The 18,943-nt window shown below is 45.5% G+C and overlaps 2 protein-coding genes across 3 annotated transcripts; both read left to right on the forward strand.

The window, feature by feature from the left end:
- The first annotated feature begins 10,927 nt into the window (after positions 1 to 10,927).
- LOC148155034 (SUN domain-containing protein 2-like) lies at positions 10,928 to 16,259 on the forward strand. The gene is made up of 6 exons (XM_088013838.1): positions 10,928 to 10,997; positions 11,085 to 11,197; positions 11,335 to 11,508; positions 11,751 to 11,840; positions 12,281 to 12,312; positions 15,829 to 16,259. The coding sequence occupies exons 1-6, from the start codon at positions 10,928 to 10,930 to the stop codon at positions 15,899 to 15,901; spliced, it is 552 nt and encodes a 183-aa protein (XP_087869964.1). The 3' UTR covers positions 15,902 to 16,259.
- Positions 16,260 to 16,733: 474 nt separating this feature from the next.
- LOC148155035 (ribonuclease P protein subunit p38-like) lies at positions 16,734 to 18,815 on the forward strand. 2 transcript variants are annotated; one of them, XM_088014210.1, is made up of 2 exons: positions 16,734 to 16,925; positions 17,716 to 18,815. In XM_088014210.1, the coding sequence occupies exon 2, from the start codon at positions 17,723 to 17,725 to the stop codon at positions 18,569 to 18,571; it is 849 nt and encodes a 282-aa protein (XP_087870336.1). In that variant the 5' UTR covers positions 16,734 to 16,925; positions 17,716 to 17,722; the 3' UTR covers positions 18,572 to 18,815. The 2 variants fall into 2 exon arrangements, with proteins under 2 accessions (XP_087870336.1, XP_087870335.1); XM_088014209.1 differs by having other exon boundaries at positions 16,734 to 16,853.
- Positions 18,816 to 18,943: the final 128 nt, after the last annotated feature.

The raw sequence follows: 18,943 nt of genomic DNA on the forward strand, positions 1-18,943 counted from the left end.
TAGAAATCGACACCAGCCTCCACCCACTACCCAGATGTCGACACCACCCCCTGGTCAGGGCAAGGCTCTGACACCAACCACTGGTGAAGCCTAGAAATCGACACCAGCCTCCACCCACTACCCAGATGTCGACACCTCCTAGTGGTCAGAGCAAGGCTCTGACACCAACCACTGGTGATGCCTAGAAATCGACACCAGTCCCCACCCACTACCCAGATGTCGACACCACCCCCTGGTCAGACCAAGGCTCTGACACCAACCACTGGTGAAGCCTAGAAATCGACACCAGCCTCCACCCACCACCCACTACCCAGGGTCAGGGCAAGGCTCTGAGTCAAACCACTGGTGAAGCCCAGAAATCGACACCAGTCCCCACCCACTACCCAGATGTCGACACCACCCCCTGGTCAGGGCAAGGCTCTGAAACCAACCACTGGTGAAGACCAGAAATCGACACCAGTCCCCACCCACCACCCACTACCCAGATGTCGACACCACCCACCATCCCCTGGTCAGGCCAAGGCTCTGACACCAACCACTGGTGAAGCCTAGAAATCGACACCAGCCTCCACCCACCACCCACTACCCAGGGTCAGGGCAAGGCTCTGAGTCAAACCACTGGTGAAGCCCAGAAATCGACACCAGTCCCCACCCACTACCCAGATGTCAACACCTCCCAGTGGTCAGGGCAAGGCTCTGACACCGACCACTGGTGAAGCCTAGAAATCGACACCAGCCTCCACCCACCACCCACTACCCAGATGTCGACACCTCCCAGTGGTCAGGGCAAGGCTCTGACACCAACCACTGGTGAAGCCCAGAAATCGACACCAGTCCCCACCCACTACCCAGATGTCAACACCTCCCAGTGGTCAGGGCAAGGCTCTGACACCGACCACTGGTGAAGCCTAGAAATCGACACCAGCCTCCACCCACCACCCACTACCCAGATGTCGACACCCCCCACTGGTCAGGGCAAGGCTCTGACACCAACCACTGGTGAAGCCTAGAAATCGACACCAGCCTCCACCCACTACCCAGATGTCGACACCACCCCCTGGTCAGGGCAAGGCTCTGAGTCAAACCACTGGTGAAGCCCAGATATCGACACAAGCCCCCACCCACTACCTAGATGTCGACACCACCCACCACCCACTGATCAGGCCAAGGCTCTGACACCAACCACTGGTGAAGCCCAGAAATCGACACCAGCCCCCACCCACCACCTACTACCTAGATGTCGAGACCACCCACCACCCACTGGTCAGGCCAAGGCTCTGACACCAACCACTGGTGAAGCCTAGAAATCGACACCAGCCTCCACCAACCACCCACTACCCAGATGTCAACACCACCCACTCGTCAGGGCAAGGCTCTGACACCAACCACTGGTGATGCCTAGAAATCGACACCAGCCTCCACACACCACCCACTACCCAGATGTCGACACCACCCACTGGTCAGGGCAAGGCTCTGACACCAACCACTGGTGATGCCTAGAAATCGACACCAGTCCACACCCACTACCCAGATGTCGACACCTCCCAGTGGTCAGGGCAAGGCTCTGACAACAACCACTGGTGAAGCCTAGAAATCGACACCAGCCTCCACCCACCACCCACTACCCAGGGTCAGGGCAAGGCTCTGAGTCAAACCACTGGTGAAGCCCAGAAATCGACACCAGTCCCCACCCACTACCCAGATGTCAACACCTCCCAGTGGTCAGGGCAAGGCTCTGACACCAACCACTGGTGAAGCCTAGAAATCGACACCAGCCTCCACCCACCACCCACTACCCAGATGTCGACACCTCCCAGTGGTCAGGGCAAGGCTCTGACAACAACCACTGGTGAAGCCTAGAAATCGACACCAGCCTCCACCCACCACCCACTACCCAGGGTCAGGGCAAGGCTCTGAGTCAAACCACTGGTGAAGCCCAGAAATCAACACCAGTCCCCACCCACTACCCAGATGTCAACACCTCCCAGTGGTCAGGGCAAGGCTCTGACACCAACCACTGGTGAAGCTTAGAAATCGACACCAGCCTCCACCCACTACCCAGATGTCGACACCACCCCCTGGTCAGGGCAAGGCTCTGAGTCAAACCACTGGTGAAGCCCAGATATCGACACAAGCCCCCACCCACTACCTAGATGTCGACAACACCCACCACCCACTGATCAGGCCAAGGCTCTGACACCAACCACTGGTGAAGCCCAGAAATCGAGACCAGCCCCCACCCACCACCTACTACCTAGATGTCGAGACCACCCACCACCCACTGGTCAGGCCAAGGCTCTGACACCAACCACTGGTGAAGCCTAGAAATCGACACCAGCCTCCACCAACCACCCACTACCCAGATGTCAACACCACCCACTCGTCAGGGCAAGGCTCTGACACCAACCACTGGTGAAGCCCAGAAATCGACACCAGCCCCCACCCACCACCCACTACCCAGATGTCGACACCACCCCCTGGTCAGGCCAAGGCTCTGACACCAACCACTGTTGAAGCCCAGAAATCGACACCAGCCCCCACCCACCACAAACTACCCAGATGTCGACACCACCCACTGGTCAGGCCAAGGCTCTGACACCAACCACTGGTGAAGCCCAGAAATCGACACCAGCCTCCACCCACTACCCAGATGTCGACACCACCCACTGGTCAGGGCAAGGCTCTGACACCAACCACTGGTGAAGACCAGAAATCGACACCAGCCCCCACCCACCACCCACTACCTAGATGTCGACACCACCCAGCACCCCCTGGTCAGGACAAGGCTCTAACACCAACCACTGGTGAAGCCCGGAAATCAACACCAGCCTCCACCCACCACCCACTACCCAGATGTCCGGCTTTTGACCAAACGGTCCGCCTCAACCAAACTGTAGTCTCCGGGTTTTAAGAGCTGTCTGGGGGCCAGACTTTCAAGCAAAGTGAGCATTGGACCAAACGGCCCGCCTCAACTAAACTGTAGATAATCGAAAAAGATGTCTGCCAATCAGAATTTACACATCAATCTTAATTTCGGATCGTAAAATTATATATTTTTTTAAACTAGATTTGTTTGTTGTTTGTTTTATATTAGCTCAGGTCAATGCTATGCCATAGAAGGTTAAAGAATTGTAAAAAAGAGCAAAATCCAAAAATGTTTTCTGTTTTTTTCCTTAGTAAGAGATAAATGGTATATTTAATGACTCATGAAATGGTTAAAAGTTATAGAGTGAATTGTTAAAATGTAGTAAGATGCTAATTGAATGAAGGGTCAGGATATTATTTCAAAACTTAATAAAATGCAAAAGGAAGAAAGTGTTAGGTAAAATGCAAAAAGTCAACAAAATGTTAGATTGATATGTTTTAAAAGTTAAGAACTAAAACAGGAACCAAATTTAATAGAAGGTAAAATGAATAAAAGGTAGATATTACTGAAACGTTAATAGAATGTAAAATTAGAAATGTTAAGATACTATCCTTTAATGTCAACAATGCAATAAGGAATAATACGTAAAACAATATATTAGTGCGTTAATAAACCAAACTTATTTGAAATTTTAAGGTAATATTTAAAAGTTAATGAACCACAGAAAGGATGCAATGTTAAATAAAATGCTAAGAAAAGCTTAGAAGTAATGAGTCTGGAAAGGCACAGAACATACAATGAACACTAAACAGCAAACCAATAAATCAGGATCAAGGCAGCATAGTCAAAATATACTTGTATGAATGAACTATGATGAGGAAACAAGTAAAACTGCTTTCTAACTAAAATGTAATAATAGTAATGAAATCTAATCATATCAGATATATATATAGCGAGACCTCTCAATGTCAAATCAGTTTCTGCATGTGTCCAGATGTAGAGGCGACGCACCAGATGGGAAACCCTGACAGGCCTGCGAGGCTTCAGTGTGGCGTTTCAGCTGTAAATTGGTCCACCAATTGTGGAGGGCGCCCACAGTCTCACATCCCGGCACACTCAGAAAGAACTGGACTTCATTCTGCAACAGAAAAATCACAACAAAAAGCGAAATCAATGGATTATATAAAGAAAATTAAAGTGAAGGAAAACCTATATTTTTGTCACTAGATACTAGTACTGCCCTCAAACTCTGGAAAGCTGGAGTTCCACGGTCGTCTTTCGGTTCTGGGGAACCATCTGATAGGCAGGTGGGGTTCGACTGGTACCGCTGCCCTTCTCTATGTTGGAGGTGATGCACTGAACAGCCAAGGGCCTCAGGCAGGGAACATCAGCATCCACATGTGATGAGGAGAGCAAAGAAGATTCTTTAAGATTATGTTTACTAATCAGATGATGCACAATGTTTTTTTTATTATTTTTTATTTAAAGGCTGCTCCTTGAAGCTGAAGATCAAGCTTTTTTTTTTTACTAAGCCAATAGAGAATCAGTATATCAATAACATTTGTTCTTTAAGTTCTCCTCTTAATAATAGTTAAAGAAATGCTTAAATTAAGTAACACATTTCAACTTTCAAAAATAACCTTGCTTGTTTTAAGTGTTGCCATATCACCCGCTTCGGATGTTATCATCCCATAGAATGGCCATTATCAGTGGTTATCAGCCCCATTGAATGGCCTCAGTTGGTCCCTGCTCTGCCTGCTATCAGGCTCAGCAGGTGTTATCAACCATTCGTATCTGTGATTACAGCCGCTTGTCGCTGATAGAACCTGTAGCGGCTAAAATCCTATATTTTAGGCTACTGGTTGTTGTTGTTGAAAGGCATTGGTTTTACGTGCGCTCAATTAAGATTCAGCATGCCAATCTTCCGTTTGATATAAAATAAAGTCATTTATTTACAGTACAATGTCCATTGTCTTACTGTTTCCCTTGAGGTCCACATAAATTCGACATACATCCAAACCAAGCACAATAGAAAACTGTTTGCCTCTACCTATTAACAACACCTGAACAGAATCATGGTTGACCTTAAATAACCCATCCCCCCAGACACTCAGAACTCAAAATTAAATACGCCCCCTGGTGGCGATAAACACCAGAAAGGATAAATGGCTCCTACAGAACCTTTTTTCTTTTTCCTTTTTTTTTTTTTTTTACCTTTTTTAAAAACCTTTATTTACAGTGTATTATAAATCTTGGAGGCCATCATTCTTTATTTGTGGCCCCACCAGGCTAAGCATTGTTTATTTATTTAAGTCTTTGTAAAACGTTTGCATTTTTATGACTTTATAGTTATTGTTTAAGTATTAATCTTCCAATCTTTCAATAACACATAATTATCAAAATGTAATTTCAAATTTCCCGTCAACTTTAAACATTTTTTATCTCGAAAACATGTCCGGCCACAGGATGACTGACTGTCGTAAAACTCAACCACCGGGCTTATCATGTTTTCTGGGGGATACCCTGCAAGCACAATGCATGCTAATATTTATCACATACCAGAAAAAACAGTTACCTTCTGTTTACTCATAGTCATGGTGTCATAGGATGTGTGGTGGGTGGTGAGGAGAGAACGCTGAGACCCAGGTTATGGTGAAAAGATGATGATTTAATGAACTGGCTCAACACGGTCCAAGTCAGGCAGCACGGCAGGAACAATTAGCTCACAGCTAACAACCGGTAGCAACTGACAATGTGAATCTTGAGCTTAGCAAACCAGGACTGTACAGTTCTACTGGAAAGCATAAGACAAACGTTAGAACAGTAGACACGTTAGACATAGACAAGGACCCGACGAGGAACACAGACAACTGGTGGGTTTAAATACACACGGGGTAATTAAAGGAATGAGACACACCTGGGGAGCAATCAACGGGGAGGACAGGACAGAGACTCACAGGGAAACAGGAAAACATCGAAAACTCAAAACGCACAGAAAACCACGGATCATGACACATGGTTGTATTTTCTATCTTTGTTTTAGGTTCAGAGCTGATAAAAGTACAACAGGTTCAATCGGTTCGTGTCTCCAGCCACATGGTAGGAGCAACAAACCACACGAACCGATTCCAGTCACGAACATCGCGATTCCAGAAGAAAATCCACAAACCCCCCAACATAGCATGCGGGAATTTAGAAAAACCAAACACGGATGACGATGTAGAAGCAATAGTGATAGTTTGTGGAGTCATTTTAAGAGATAAAAGACATAACAAAAAGAAAAGGCGGTGGATAAGAGACGGGAGCAGCAGCTCTATTTGCTGCACTATGATTTTGAGGTGAGTTATGTTTTTTCATATTTTCATATTTTTAACTGAATAAACATATATAATAATGACCTTTACATATAATAATAAACATCCACTGGACTCAGTTGTGCGATATGTCAGCTGTTTGGGATTCCCCTCTGTTCTTACGTCACCGCGCTTTCTGATTGGCTACCTGTCACATTCAGCAGGTCGTATTCTCGTTCCCAGTCAGGGAAAACCCCACAGGCTGCGATAAAAGAGCCAAGACAACCCAAATAACCCTAAAGAATCAACCGGGCCCCTTGGAGTGAAACTGAAACTGTTGGGGGGGAGGGGGGTTTAACACTAAATACACCCTTCTCAACAGGCGAGGGCGCACTTTCTCTGTCTATAATCACATATTTCAATGACTTGAAGCCATTCCTCCCTCCCAGGCCCCCCTATAGCTCCGCGCCTGGCTCTACCGCTAGCAAACAACCGTACTGATTACTTAACATAAGTCAAGCAGTTCCCTAAACGTCCAACAGATGGAAGCAATGCGCCATGCAAAACAAAACACCCCCAGTTTACAGGACACATTCCTGCTAAAGAGCCCCTGGTGGTTGAAGAAAAATCCACATATAAACCAGAAAATACAATAAATGGGGAAAAAAAAAAAAAAAAAAAATCGGAATGCTCTCTGGTATTGTTAAGGAGGCCGGACCAAATGTGGAGGCGGGCCGTAGTTTGGGGACTCTTGATTTAGCGGGAACATCAACATTCACCCCGGCCCCCCTGGCCGCAGCAAAATTTTCCAAGTCTTGAAGGACAAAAAGTAATAAAGGACAAAAGAATACGTGCGCTCAGAATCTTTACTTTCCCTTAACTGCCTGAATTATTGTTGGCATGGTAACAGGAGAGAAATGTGTGATAGTTTGTTGCTTAGATTGCTCACTCGGTAATGTTCCTGCAAATATAAAGACCGTTTGTAATACATATGCCACACTCTGATCTAATTTCAAACTCATCATTGTTTGCTTCAGCTAGATCATTTGTGCTGCTGTCGTTTTAAAGATATTAAAGCTATTAAGAAATATTTCCAGAAGTCACAAAAGGTCAACCAGCCCCTCCCACCTTCTGCAAATCAGACAAAATTGATTTGGCTGCATTTCTGCTGGTTTGTGCAACAAATTTTGTTTGTGCTGCTTTAGCTTTGAAAATATTAAAGAAAGTTTAAAGGTCAAAAGGTCAACCAGGTACCCTCCTCCTCACTTTTACAAAGTCAAAATAACCAAATGTAGTCAAGTTGATTGACACCAAATTTGTCTGATTTGCAGAAGATGGGTGGAGTTGGTTGACCTTTCGTGACTTTTGGAAACATTTCTTAATATCTTTAAAATGATAGCAGCACAAATGAGCAATTTTGCTGCACAAACCAGCACTGTTGAGAATGAAAACGATCAGGATTTTCATTCTCAACAGCACAAAAGTAGCACAAATTTTTGACACCATTTTTGTCTGATTTGAAGAAAGATACATTCATTTGACAATATAAGAGATCAATTCATTTTTGCTGTAAGATTATCTAAAATTAGTTTTTAAACAGTCTCTAGAAGTCCAGTAGTTAATTATATGCGGAACTGTCCTGCTTAATATTGTGATATCACATAGGCTGATGTGTCATCAAAGGCTTTTGGAACTTCTGTCAATAAGAGAGCAGTTCTACGCAGAATTATCACATTTGTGTCAGTTCAGTGCAAGATACAAATCGCTCAACATGGAGAGACAAAGTGAAAGTAAGTATTTTTGTTTTTTAACTTAGTAAGACAAAGAAAACAGATGTAATTTTTGTGTTTATCTTTTGAAGAAATTGTGACAGCAATGTTAGAGATAGTTTACCCATTACAGGCTGTGAATAATCTGTTTTTTAGCTCCACGTCAAATTATTTTAGTTACTTTTGAGTCTCCATTACTCGTGTCCTTGGGTCACATTCACAATTTTTTCCCCCTCAATTGGCACAATCTGCAGTGCTCCAAAATATTTTTCTGCCTATGTAAGCCATGTAACCATATATAACACACAAATGCACCTCAGCAATTGATGAGGTGAATCAACAAAAATGCAAAAAACTTGTTTTCTGTTTAAGGCTGTGAATAATCTGTTTTTGAGCTCAACATCAAATCATTTTAGAAACTTTTGAAGCAAATATCAAAAGTGTCAGTTGTGCTTCTTGAACTTTTCTTGTATATTTGACAACTTCATTGAGTAAACATAAAAATGGCATCAGAAAAAAAAATTACATTGTTAAATTTAACAATTTGCTAAATTGCAATGCTTAAAGACTTCAACACTTGAACATTGATTTTACTTTCACTCTGGGCAAAAACAAAATATTCTGCAAACCCTAATTTAAATAATTAACCTTAGACAAGTGAACATGCTTTGCAAAATACTTATCCTTCACATTTTTTTCTTTGCAATTAGTGAATAAACTGAATAAAACACATTACATAGCTTCAAAATCACAAACTTCTGCAAGTCTAGGGGAGAATAATCTGTTCCACAGATTAACCTGGTGTCATGCCTTTAAGACAATACACAAGGCAAATCTGACCCGCCTCAACAGGTGTTACGTCGATTTGCGTTACCCCATCAGATACGTTCCTAGCGCTCATAACAAGCACGCACGTAACAAGCAAGCGCTTGTTCAGCGCTTTCACAGAGCGTGTTCATCTAGAGAACTACGTCTTTCAGCGAAGTTATATATATATATATATAAAACTTCTGAAGTTATATATATATATATATATATATAACTTCAGCGAAGTTATATAAAAAAAATTCCCTTCTCACCCTCAGGGGGTGGTCTCTCTCTCTCTCTCTCTCTCTCTCTCTCTCTCTCTCTCTCTCTCTCTCTCTCTATATATATATATATATATATATATATATAAAATTCCCTTCTCACCCTCCGCGGGTGGTCTCTCTCTCTCTCTTTCATCCTCTGAGCTCGGGTCCTCTACCAGAGGCCTGGGAGCTTGAGGGTTCTCCTCCAGTATCTTGGCTGTGCCTAGAACTGCACATTTCTGGACTGAGATGTCTGATGTTGTTCCTGGGATCTGTTTGAGCCACTGCTCCAGTTTGGGGGTGACTGCCCCGAGGGCCCCGATGACCACAGGCACCACTGTGGTCTTGACCTTCCAGGCCTTCTCCAGTTCCTCTCTGAGGCCCTGGTATTTCTCCAGTTTCTCGTGCTCCTTTTTCCTGATGTTGTGGTCACTTGGTATTGCTACATCCACCACAACGGCTTTCCTCTGTTCTTTATCCACCACCACAATGTCCGGTTGGTTCGCCATTACCATCTTGTCTGTCTGGATCTGGAAGTCCCACAGGATCTTAGCTCGGTCATTCTCCACCACCTTTGGGGGTGTTCCCCACTTTGACCTCGGGGCTTCCAGTCCATATTCTGCACAGATGTTCCTGTACACTATGCCTTCCACTTGGTTATGTCGTTCCATGTATGCTTTCCCTGCCAGCATCTTGCACCCTGCTGTTATGTGCTGGACTGTCTCAGAGGCCTCCTTGCACAACCTACACCTTGGGGCTTGTCTGGTGTGGTAGATCTGAGCCTCTATTGCTCTGGTGTTTAGGGCCTGTTCCTGGGCAGCCAGGATGAGGGCCTCTGTGCTGTCCTTGAGTCCAGCTTTCTCCAGCCATTGGTAGGATTTCCTGACATCAACCACTTCAGTTATTTGTCAGTGGTACATCCCATGTAGGGGCTTGTCCTCACATGATGGTTCCTCCAGCACCTCATCCTCTGTTCCCCATTGTCTGAGACATTCGCTGAGCACATCGTCCGTTGAGGCTCTCTCTCTCTCTCTCTCTCTCTCTCTCTCTCTCTATATATATATATATATATATATGTATGTGTGTATGTGTATTTAAAATGCTTTGTGACAGTTAGCGATCCCTCTTCCATGACTTTGTTTTTTCTCTTTTTGTGCAGCTACGCTGAAACGAAGCCTTCGTTTAGCAAATAATGGATACTACGACTCGAATGGGAAACCAACAATCTCATACCGAGACACGAGAGTCAGGTATTTTATATATCCATCCATCCATCCATCCATCCATCCATCCATCAGTTTTTTTTTACACCCTTGTCCCTTAGTGGGGTCGGGAGGGTATATTATATAAGCATTGTTTTAGCTATTATGTTTAACAGTCATCCGCTGATCAATGTACACATTTAAACATTTGTATTTTTTCCATCTTGGGCCAGGTGGACGCAAAGAAGACGCTTAGTAAGACGGGGACTAATAGATGGAGACAGTTTGGACAGCTACCAGGATAATGATATGATTTTCAATATAAAAGAGGAGATTGTCACTCTCATCCAACGTCACGGGATCATCTGTTTCATTTTGCTCCTTTTTGGTAAATACTCTCCTTCCACAAACAAGCAATTTGAAAGTGTTGTAGAAAGTCTGAATTTTTTATGATATGTCACTGACTGTCATCTTCTGCTCATGTTCATCAGGATGTAGCTGCCTATTTCGTGCTCGGCACTTGCAATCTTCCGAGTCATTTGTTACTCAACCTACAGTGGACATGGTAGTTTTCTCTTCCTAATATTAACTTTGATTTAAATATCCTGAACAAACTTGAGAACAATTTGTTAATTTCAATGTTGTGACAAACTTTCTATCTCTTTATAAGAATCCAGAAAAGATCCCAGAACCTTTCCACGAAGATCTGCAGGAGATGAAGAAGGAGATGAAAAAGAAATTCGACTACCTTCTGCCACCAGCGGATCTTTGGCCAAACTTTGCTCTGGAGTCTCAAGGTGAGCTATTAGAAATAATATCATAAACCAGATTGCAGATTTTCAGTATTAAGGTTTCTTGACTCAATATTTCGTTTTTTTGTGCAGGTGCAAAACTTCTGCCACAGATGACTTCAGCAACATTTCACAGCAACAGATCATGTAGATTGTTTGGGATATATGTTCAACAACCACCAATAGGCCCAAGCATAGCCATTCAGGTCTGAACAACCTCAGAACATTAAATGAATATTATGCAAAGTGGTATTCCTGTTTGATAAAATATTAGGGTTTATGATTTTCTTTTCTAATTAGTCTTGGTACCCCACCTAAACTTTGTTTTGTACTCTGTCTTCAGGGAAGAAATCATCCGAGTCCTGGACAATGTTGGGCCTTTGCAGGCTTCACAGGACGCTTATCCATCAAACTGTCCCACAGAATCACCGTTACTCATGTGTCCCTGGGTCACATTCCTAAGAGTATATCCCCGACTTTCACAGTCTCCAGTGCGCCGAAGGAATTTTCTGTCTATGTAAGTCAAGCAACATCACATGTATCATATATGTGTCCACCTATAGTGTGGAAGAAGGGGCTTTAAAATGTGTTAGCAATGATTTAGTATGACATCACTTGATCACATCCAAACTTTCTGTGTGCACAAATGAATTTTCTGCTTATCTCAGGGTGTGATATGTTTTTAGATACACCAACTAACTTTCACATATATAGAAAGAACAAGATAATGAACTGGATTTCTATCTAATTTTGTCTCAGGGAAAGAAGGATTTACACGATCAGGCGAGTTTATTGGGAACTTTTCAATATGACGAAGATGGCGACAGCTTACAGACCTTCAAACTTCCTGTAAATATGTCAAATTAATATTTTATTAACCAAATACAACAGTTCTTACAGAAGCCCAGAATGACTGACCCTGTTATAAATATTGGTAATTGTTCCTAACATACAACCATAAGGTTCTTCACACCAACTTTTATTATGTCTTATAACAAAATCTATCAATCTGTTATCACTAAATAGTTATTTTTGTTGTATCACAATAATAAACAAATCAAAATAAACCTCCAGTCTTACTAGATAAGATTTTGTTTTCTGGTTAGGAAGATATTAGTTTAATTCCATGGCATCTTGAGAAATCAATGCAAAATATATTTACAGCAAGGACAGTTGAACTGGGCTTCCATGCACTTTAAGCAGATCTCCTTTGTTTCCATTGTCTTGTCTATTTGTAGCTATGGATTATCAATATAACCCTCCTAATATGCATCTTTCTTGGCTAACAGGAAGAAAACATGGACTCCTTCAGCTACATCAGTCTAAAGGTGAAAAACAACTGGGGTCAACTGGACTACACATGCCTCTATAATTTTAGAGTGCATGGGGTAGTCGAGGCATGAAGAAGAAACCATCTTTCAAATATGTTTTGTATTTGTTTAATTAATTTTGTAAAAATATTTATTTATAGTGTAGCTTAGTTTTAAGTCCTCAATACAGCTAGCTGGTGTCAGAACCTGGGAAGTGGTGACTGGTCTGACAGCCTTAGCCTCGCCAGTGGGTGGTGGGCGGTGGTTGGTGGCTGGTGTCGATGTCTGGGCTTTGTTTTTGGCTGGTCTCAGAGCCCTGGCCTCACCAGTGGGTGGTGGGTGGTGTCGACGTCTGGGTGGTCGGTGGTGGGTGGTGGGTGGTGAGTGGTGTCGACGTCTGGGTAGTGGGTGGTGGGTTTTGGCTGGTGTTGATTTCTGGGCTTCACCAGTGGTTGGTCTCAGAGCCTTGCCCTGACCAGTGGGTGGTGTCGACATCTGGGTAGTGGGTGGTGGGTGGGGGCTGGTGTCGATTTCTGGGCTTCACCAGTGGTTGGTGTCAGAGCCATGCCCTGACCAGTGGGTGGTGGGTGGTGTCGACGTCTGGGTAGTGGGTGGTGGGTGGGGGCTGGTGTTGATTTCTGGGCTTCACCAGTGGTTGGTGTCAGAGCCTTGGCCTGACCAGTGGGTGGTGGGTGGTGTCGACGTCTGGGTGGTCGGTGGTGGGTGGTGAGTGGTGTCGACGTCTGGGTAGTGGGTGGTGGGTTTTGGCTGGTGTTGATTTCTGGGCTTCACCAGTGGTTGGTCTCAGAGCCTTGCCCTGACCAGTGGGTGGTGTCGACATCTGGGTAGTGGGTGGTGGGTGGGGGCTGGTGTCGATTTCTGGGCTTCACCAGTGGTTGGTGTCAGAGCCATGCCCTGACCAGTGGGTGGTGGGTGGTGTCGACGTCTGGGTAGTGGGTGGTGGGTGGGGGCTGGTGTTGATTTCTGGGCTTCACCAGTGGTTGGTGTCAGAGCCTTGGCCTGACCAGTGGGTGGTGGGTGGTGTCAATTTCTGGGCTTCACCAGTGGCTTGTCTCAGAGCCATGCCCTGACCAGTTGGTGGTGGGTGGTGGGTAGGTGCTGGTGTCGATTTCTGGGCCTCGCCAGTGGCTGGTGTCAGAGCCTTGGCCTGACCAGTGGGTGGTGGGCAGTGGTTGGTGGCTGGTGTCGATGCCTGGGCTTCGCTTTTGGCTGGTCTCAGAACCTTAGCCTCATCAGTGGGTGGTGGGTGGTGTTGACGTCTGGGTAGTGGGTGGTGGATGGGGGAGGGTGTCGATTTCTGGGCTTCACCAGTGGTTGGTGTCAGAGCCTTGGCCTGACCAGTGGGTGGTGGGTGATGGGTGGTGTCGACGTCTGGGTAGTGGGTGGTGGGTGGTGAGTGGTGTCAACGTCTGGGTAGTGGGTGGTGGGTGGGGGCTGGTGTCGATTTCTGGGCTTCACCAGTGGTTGGTGTCAGAGCCTTGGCCTGACCAGTGGGTGGTGGGTGGGGGCTGGTGTCGATTTCTGGGCTTCACCAGTGGTTGGTGTCAGAGCTTTGGCCTGACCAGTGGGTGGTGGGTGGGGGCTGGTGTCGATTTCTGGGCTTCACCAGTGGTTGGTGTCAGAGCCTTGGCCTGAACAGTGGGTGGTCGGTGGTGTCGACTTCTGGGTAGTGGGTGGTGGGTGGTGAGTGGTGTCAACGTCTGGGTAGTGGGTGGTGGGTGGGGGCTGGTGTTGATTTCTGGACTTCACCTGTGGTTGGTGTCAGAGCCTTGGCCTGACCAGTGGGTGGTGGGCGGTGGTTGGTGGCTGGTGTCGACGTCTGGGTAGTGGGTGGTGGGTGGTGAGTGGTGTCAACGTCTGGGTGGTGGGTGGTGGGTGGGGGCTGGTGTCAATTTCTGGGCCTCACCAGTGGTTGATGTCAGAGCCTTGGCCTGACCAGTGGGTGGTGGGTGGTGGGTGGTGTCGACGTCTGGGTAGTGGGTAGTGGGGTGGTGGGTGGGGGCAGGTGTCGATTTCTGGGTTTCACCAGTGGTTGGTGTCAGAACCTTGGCCTGACCAGTGGGTTGTCGGTGGTGTCGACTTCTGGGTAGTGGGTGGTGGGTGGGGGCTGGTGTTGATTTCTGGGCTTCACCAGTGGTTGGTGTCAGAGCCCTTGGCCTGACCAGTGGGTGGTGGGTGGGGGCTGGTGTCGATTTCTGGGCTTCACCAATGGTTGGTGTCAGAGCCTTGGCCTGACCAGTGGGTGGTGGGTGGTGGGTGGGGGCTGGTGTCGATTTCTGGGCTTCACCAGTGGTTGGTGTCAGAGCCTTGGCCTGACCAGTGGGCGGTGGTTGGTGGCTGGTGTCGATGCCTGGGCTTCGCTTTTGGCTGGTCTCAGAACCTTAGCCTCATCAGTGGGTGGTGGGTGGTGTTGACGTCTGGGTAGTGGGTGGTGGATGGGGGAGGGTGTCGATTTCTGGGCTTCACCAGTGGTTGGTGTCAGAGCCTTGGCCTGACCAGTGGGTGGTGGGTGGTGGGTGGTGTCGACGTCTGGGTAGTGGGTGGTGGGTGGTGGGTGGTGTCAACGTCTGGGTAGTGGGTGGTGGGTGGGGGCTGGTGTTGATTTCTGGACTTCACCAGTGGTTGGTGTCAGAGCCTTGGCCTGACCAGTGGGTGGTGGGTGGGGGCTGGTGTCAATTTCTAGGCTTCACCAGTGGTTGGTGTCAGAGCCTTGGCCTGACCTGTGGGTGGTGGGTGGTGTCGACGTCTGGGTAGTGGGTAGTGGGTGGGGGCTGGTGTCAATTTCTGGACTTCACCAGTGGTTGGTGTCAGAGCCTTGGCCTGACCAGTGGGTGGTAGGTGGTTGCTTGAGTCAATGTCTGGGGCTCATTTTTGGCTGGTGTCAGAGCCTTGGCCTGACCAGTGGGTGGTGGGTGGTGCCTGGTGTTGATTTCTGGGCCTCACCAGTGGTTGGTGTCTGAGCCTTGCCCTGACCAGTTGGTGGTAGGTGTTGTTGACGTCTGGGTGTGGGTGGTTGCTGGAGTCAATATCTGGGGCTCATTTTTGGCTGGTGTCAGAGCCTTGGCCTTACCAGTCGGTGGTGGGTTGTGGGTGGTGAGTGGTGTCGACATCTGGGTAGTGGGTGGTGTGTGGTGGCTAGTGTCGATGTCTGAGCCTCACCAGTGGTTGGTGTCAGAGCCTTGGCCTGACCAGTGGGTGGTGGGTGGTGACTGATATCGGTGACTGGGCTTCGCCAGTGGCTTCTGACTAGTCTCAGAGCCTGGACCTCGCTATTGGCTGGTAGCTACATTCAGGACTGACTCCAATGAAAAGTAGTTTCTTTTACTAGCTCACATTGTTTGGGGACCATGTACACTAATCACAGTTTCCTACTTTTTCTTCTTTCTGATATTTGTAATGTAAACTTATGTTGTAACTAACTGTGTTTTTCTTATTTCAGAGATTCAGTTCCAGCTTTATTTTAATGTGTTTCTTTTTGTTTGTTTGTTTTTTTTTATTTTTGCCCTCTTGAAACCAGCCAGCCTCGGCAGATGGCTGCTCATCCTGAGCCTGGTTCTGCTGGAGGTTTCTTCCTTTTAAAGGGAGTTTTCCTCTCCACTGTTGCCTTGTGCTTGCTCAGGATGGGGGATCCCTTGGTTTAAACATCCATCGCGATCTGCTGGTGACCCCTCCGCAGAATCGCCACCTTAACGTGGTGGAGGGGTTTGAGTATCCCAATGACCCAGATGGAGATTTTGTCTTGGGGTTCAGCCAGTAGCGAGGCTTCCCAGGCCAGGTTGCCATTGGGGAGGGATCAGACTAAGAGCGATTCAAGATTTTCAAAGGTATCAGGCGGATAGGAAATGGACAGGATCGCATATTTCTTCCTGTAAGTTCTTTGAGATTGTTCTTATACTTCCTTACTTAGATATTTTGTCTGTATGGAGGCCATGTGTGTGTTTGATCTTGGCAGTTTAGATAAACTGCATGGTAAGTCTGACTAACTTGCAGTACAATCTTGATAAAAACTATCAAGATTGCAGGTTATCCATCAAGATCCTGATAGGTTTGCAGTGCAGATAAACCCTGCACTGCACTGAAGGTTTTATCTGCAGTTCTCAAGTTAGTGCACTGCTCTGCTATGCATTGCTATTGCAGGCCCCAGCTAGAAAATTTCTGTAGAAATTTAAACAAGGCGTGCCAATGTGTGCCCATTGGTTGGAACTCTGAAAAAAATAGCTAAAATAATTATTTTATGGAAAAGGCTAATATTAATGCACCTCTTCTCCCACCAAATAGGAATCCTGCAAACAGCAAAAATAATTGCTGCCCCAGTTTATTTGATTTGGTGTGTAAAACCAGTCTTGTCTGCTCGTCTTATCAGTAATTGTCATGTTGCCTCCTTAACGCTAGTCGGCGCTGTTTCTGATTGCAAACTTTTCATTACAAACAAGATGGCAGCGCCCTGTTAGTCCCGTGCAGGACTGAAGACACGAATCCAACATTTAAAAAAATAAAGATAAACTAAGCGTGACGGCATTGTTAAATGCAGGTATGTTTAAAACAGTAAAATACTTATTTTATGCCTTTTATATCGTCAACGTGTGAACGTGGACAGCGAAAGGTAACGTCAGTTTATTTAAATCAGAAATGTGTCGATATAAACCTATTTTAAAACCGTCTCAGAATTACAGCTTCTGGAGCCTGCAGTAACAAACCCAACAAAGACAATGGGGCATTTTCATAACGATAAATTGTATATTTTGTTCCTACTCAGGATTAGTAACGAAGTAACGTTTAATACAGAACTGTTGAGCAATCATTTCATATAAAATAACTGATGGTTTTCTCAATAATAGCTGTCAGCCTGCAGTTACAAAACCCAAGAAAGGAATATGAAGCAATTTTCTTTATAACATAAACTGGATTTGATTTTGTTCTGTTCAGGCATGTGGCATTTAAGTTGAAGTTTCAGAGAAATATTTATGAAGAAATATAGACTTTTATATACGTTTTATCCGTCTGGTGTATGTATGTATATATATATATATATATATATATATATATATATATATATATATATATATATATATATATATATAAACTTAATGAGTTTTAATGACTTCTGGCGCAAAAGAAGCCTCATTTTGAAACAAAGGACAGGCTCATTCATCAAATTTGTGTTATTGTCATAGTATCAGAGAAGATTATGCAGGCTGAGGAAAGGATGGATTAATTTAATTCGGAGCAAATCAGCAATGGTTCATCCATTCTACTCTCACTGATGTAGAAAAATAAGACGGAAATATACTTAGGAATCCAGAGACAGCCTCAAAGACATTAGATAAAGATCATGGTGAGGAATGTTGCTGAAAATACAGAAAAAAGTTGATTTTTCTTGTTTTGTGATCTAGATGAGCCATGACATCTGCAGGAAAACCATCTAAGAAAAATCTCAAAAAGCATATCCAAAGTAAGGCCTCCTTCACATCACCCTTCAGTTCAAAATGGAGCCCACTTTTACCGAAGGACAAGGACTTCATCCTGAGAACTTTAAAGGACAAAATAATCGCCACAGGCCTGGAGAAGAAAGAGGTGAAAATGCCTCGTCAGTGGAGGAAAAAGAAGGAGAATAAACCAGATGCTGCTGCAGCTCCTGTTCCCCAGATAGGAGAGGAGGCGCAAGGGTCCAACCCGACCAGAAACGGCTGGACAGACTCGGCGGCCAGACGGCAGCTGGCCATCGGCATCAACGAGGTCACCAAGGCACTAGAGAGGAACCAGCTCCAGCTGCTGCTTGTTTGTAAGTCTGTCAGACCGCAGCTCATGACGAACCACCTGATCGCTCTGAGCGCAACGAGAGGCGTGCCGGCCTGCCAGGTGCCCCGCATGAGCGAGACTGTGGCGGCGCACCTGGGGCTCAAAAGTGTCCTCGCTCTGGGTTTCAGACGGTGTTCTTCTGAAGACAAGGAGATGTTCAGGGACACGGTGGATGCCATTAAAGCCAGAGTGCCTTCACTGGAAGTTGATTGGCTGACAGATGAAGCAGCTGCAGTGCCAGTTGAACTCACGGCCGACCTGGAGGAGGGAGAGGAGCAGATGGAGGAGGCGAAGGAGGAGGAAGGAGGGAGAAGAACACAAAAACGGAAGCTGGAGATTGAATCTGAAATCACAGACTCTGCCTTGTCCTGCGCTCTGCGGCCTCTGAAAGTAAAGAGAATTGTTCCAAACCCTGCTAAGAAAAGAACAAAACTGAAGAAACAGAAATGAAAGACTTTCACCTGTTGCTTCTGTTTTATTTTGTTTGCGTAATGTTGAAACTTTGACAGCCATCAAAACAGCTTTAACCGTATCAGTTTTGATGAATTGATCTGATCTTTTTACCGTTTTGTGATAAAACATTATAGTTTGCAGCTGTATAGCTACGACATTTCTTCTTTTATGAACCTTGTTTATAATGCTTATAAGTTGTTCTGCAAAATCTAATAAAATACAATTCTGTTCAAGTTAAGAACGGATGCATTGTGTTTTATTTCTAAAGTTTTATCCATGTGTTGAAATGTGTGTATTAGAGTTCAAAAAAGTATGTTTATGAATATATATATGTAAATGAATTTATTACATATTGCCAATAATGAAGTG

Source organism: Poecilia mexicana, unplaced genomic scaffold, assembly GCF_051168715.1.
Source record: "Poecilia mexicana isolate PSO_F unplaced genomic scaffold, ASM5116871v1 scaffold_16, whole genome shotgun sequence".
Lineage (NCBI taxonomy): Eukaryota > Metazoa > Chordata > Actinopteri > Cyprinodontiformes > Poeciliidae > Poecilia > Poecilia mexicana.

Bases quoted from the DNA above. Each gene is read 5' to 3' on its own strand.
- LOC148155034 (XM_088013838.1), top strand. From the start codon at position 10,928: ATGAAAAAGAAATTCGACTACCTTCTGCCACCAGCGGATCTTTGGCCA. The intron at 10,998-11,084 runs GTGAGCTATTAG...TTTTTTGTGCAG, and splicing joins CTTTGCTCTGGAGTCTCAAG to GTGCAAAACTTCTGCCACAG. The intron at 12,313-15,828 runs TCTAAAGGTGAA...TATTTTTGCCCT, and splicing joins GACTCCTTCAGCTACATCAG to CTTGAAACCAGCCAGCCTCG.
- LOC148155035 (XM_088014210.1), top strand. From the start codon at position 17,723: ATGACATCTGCAGGAAAACCATCTAAGAAAAATCTCAAAAAGCATATC.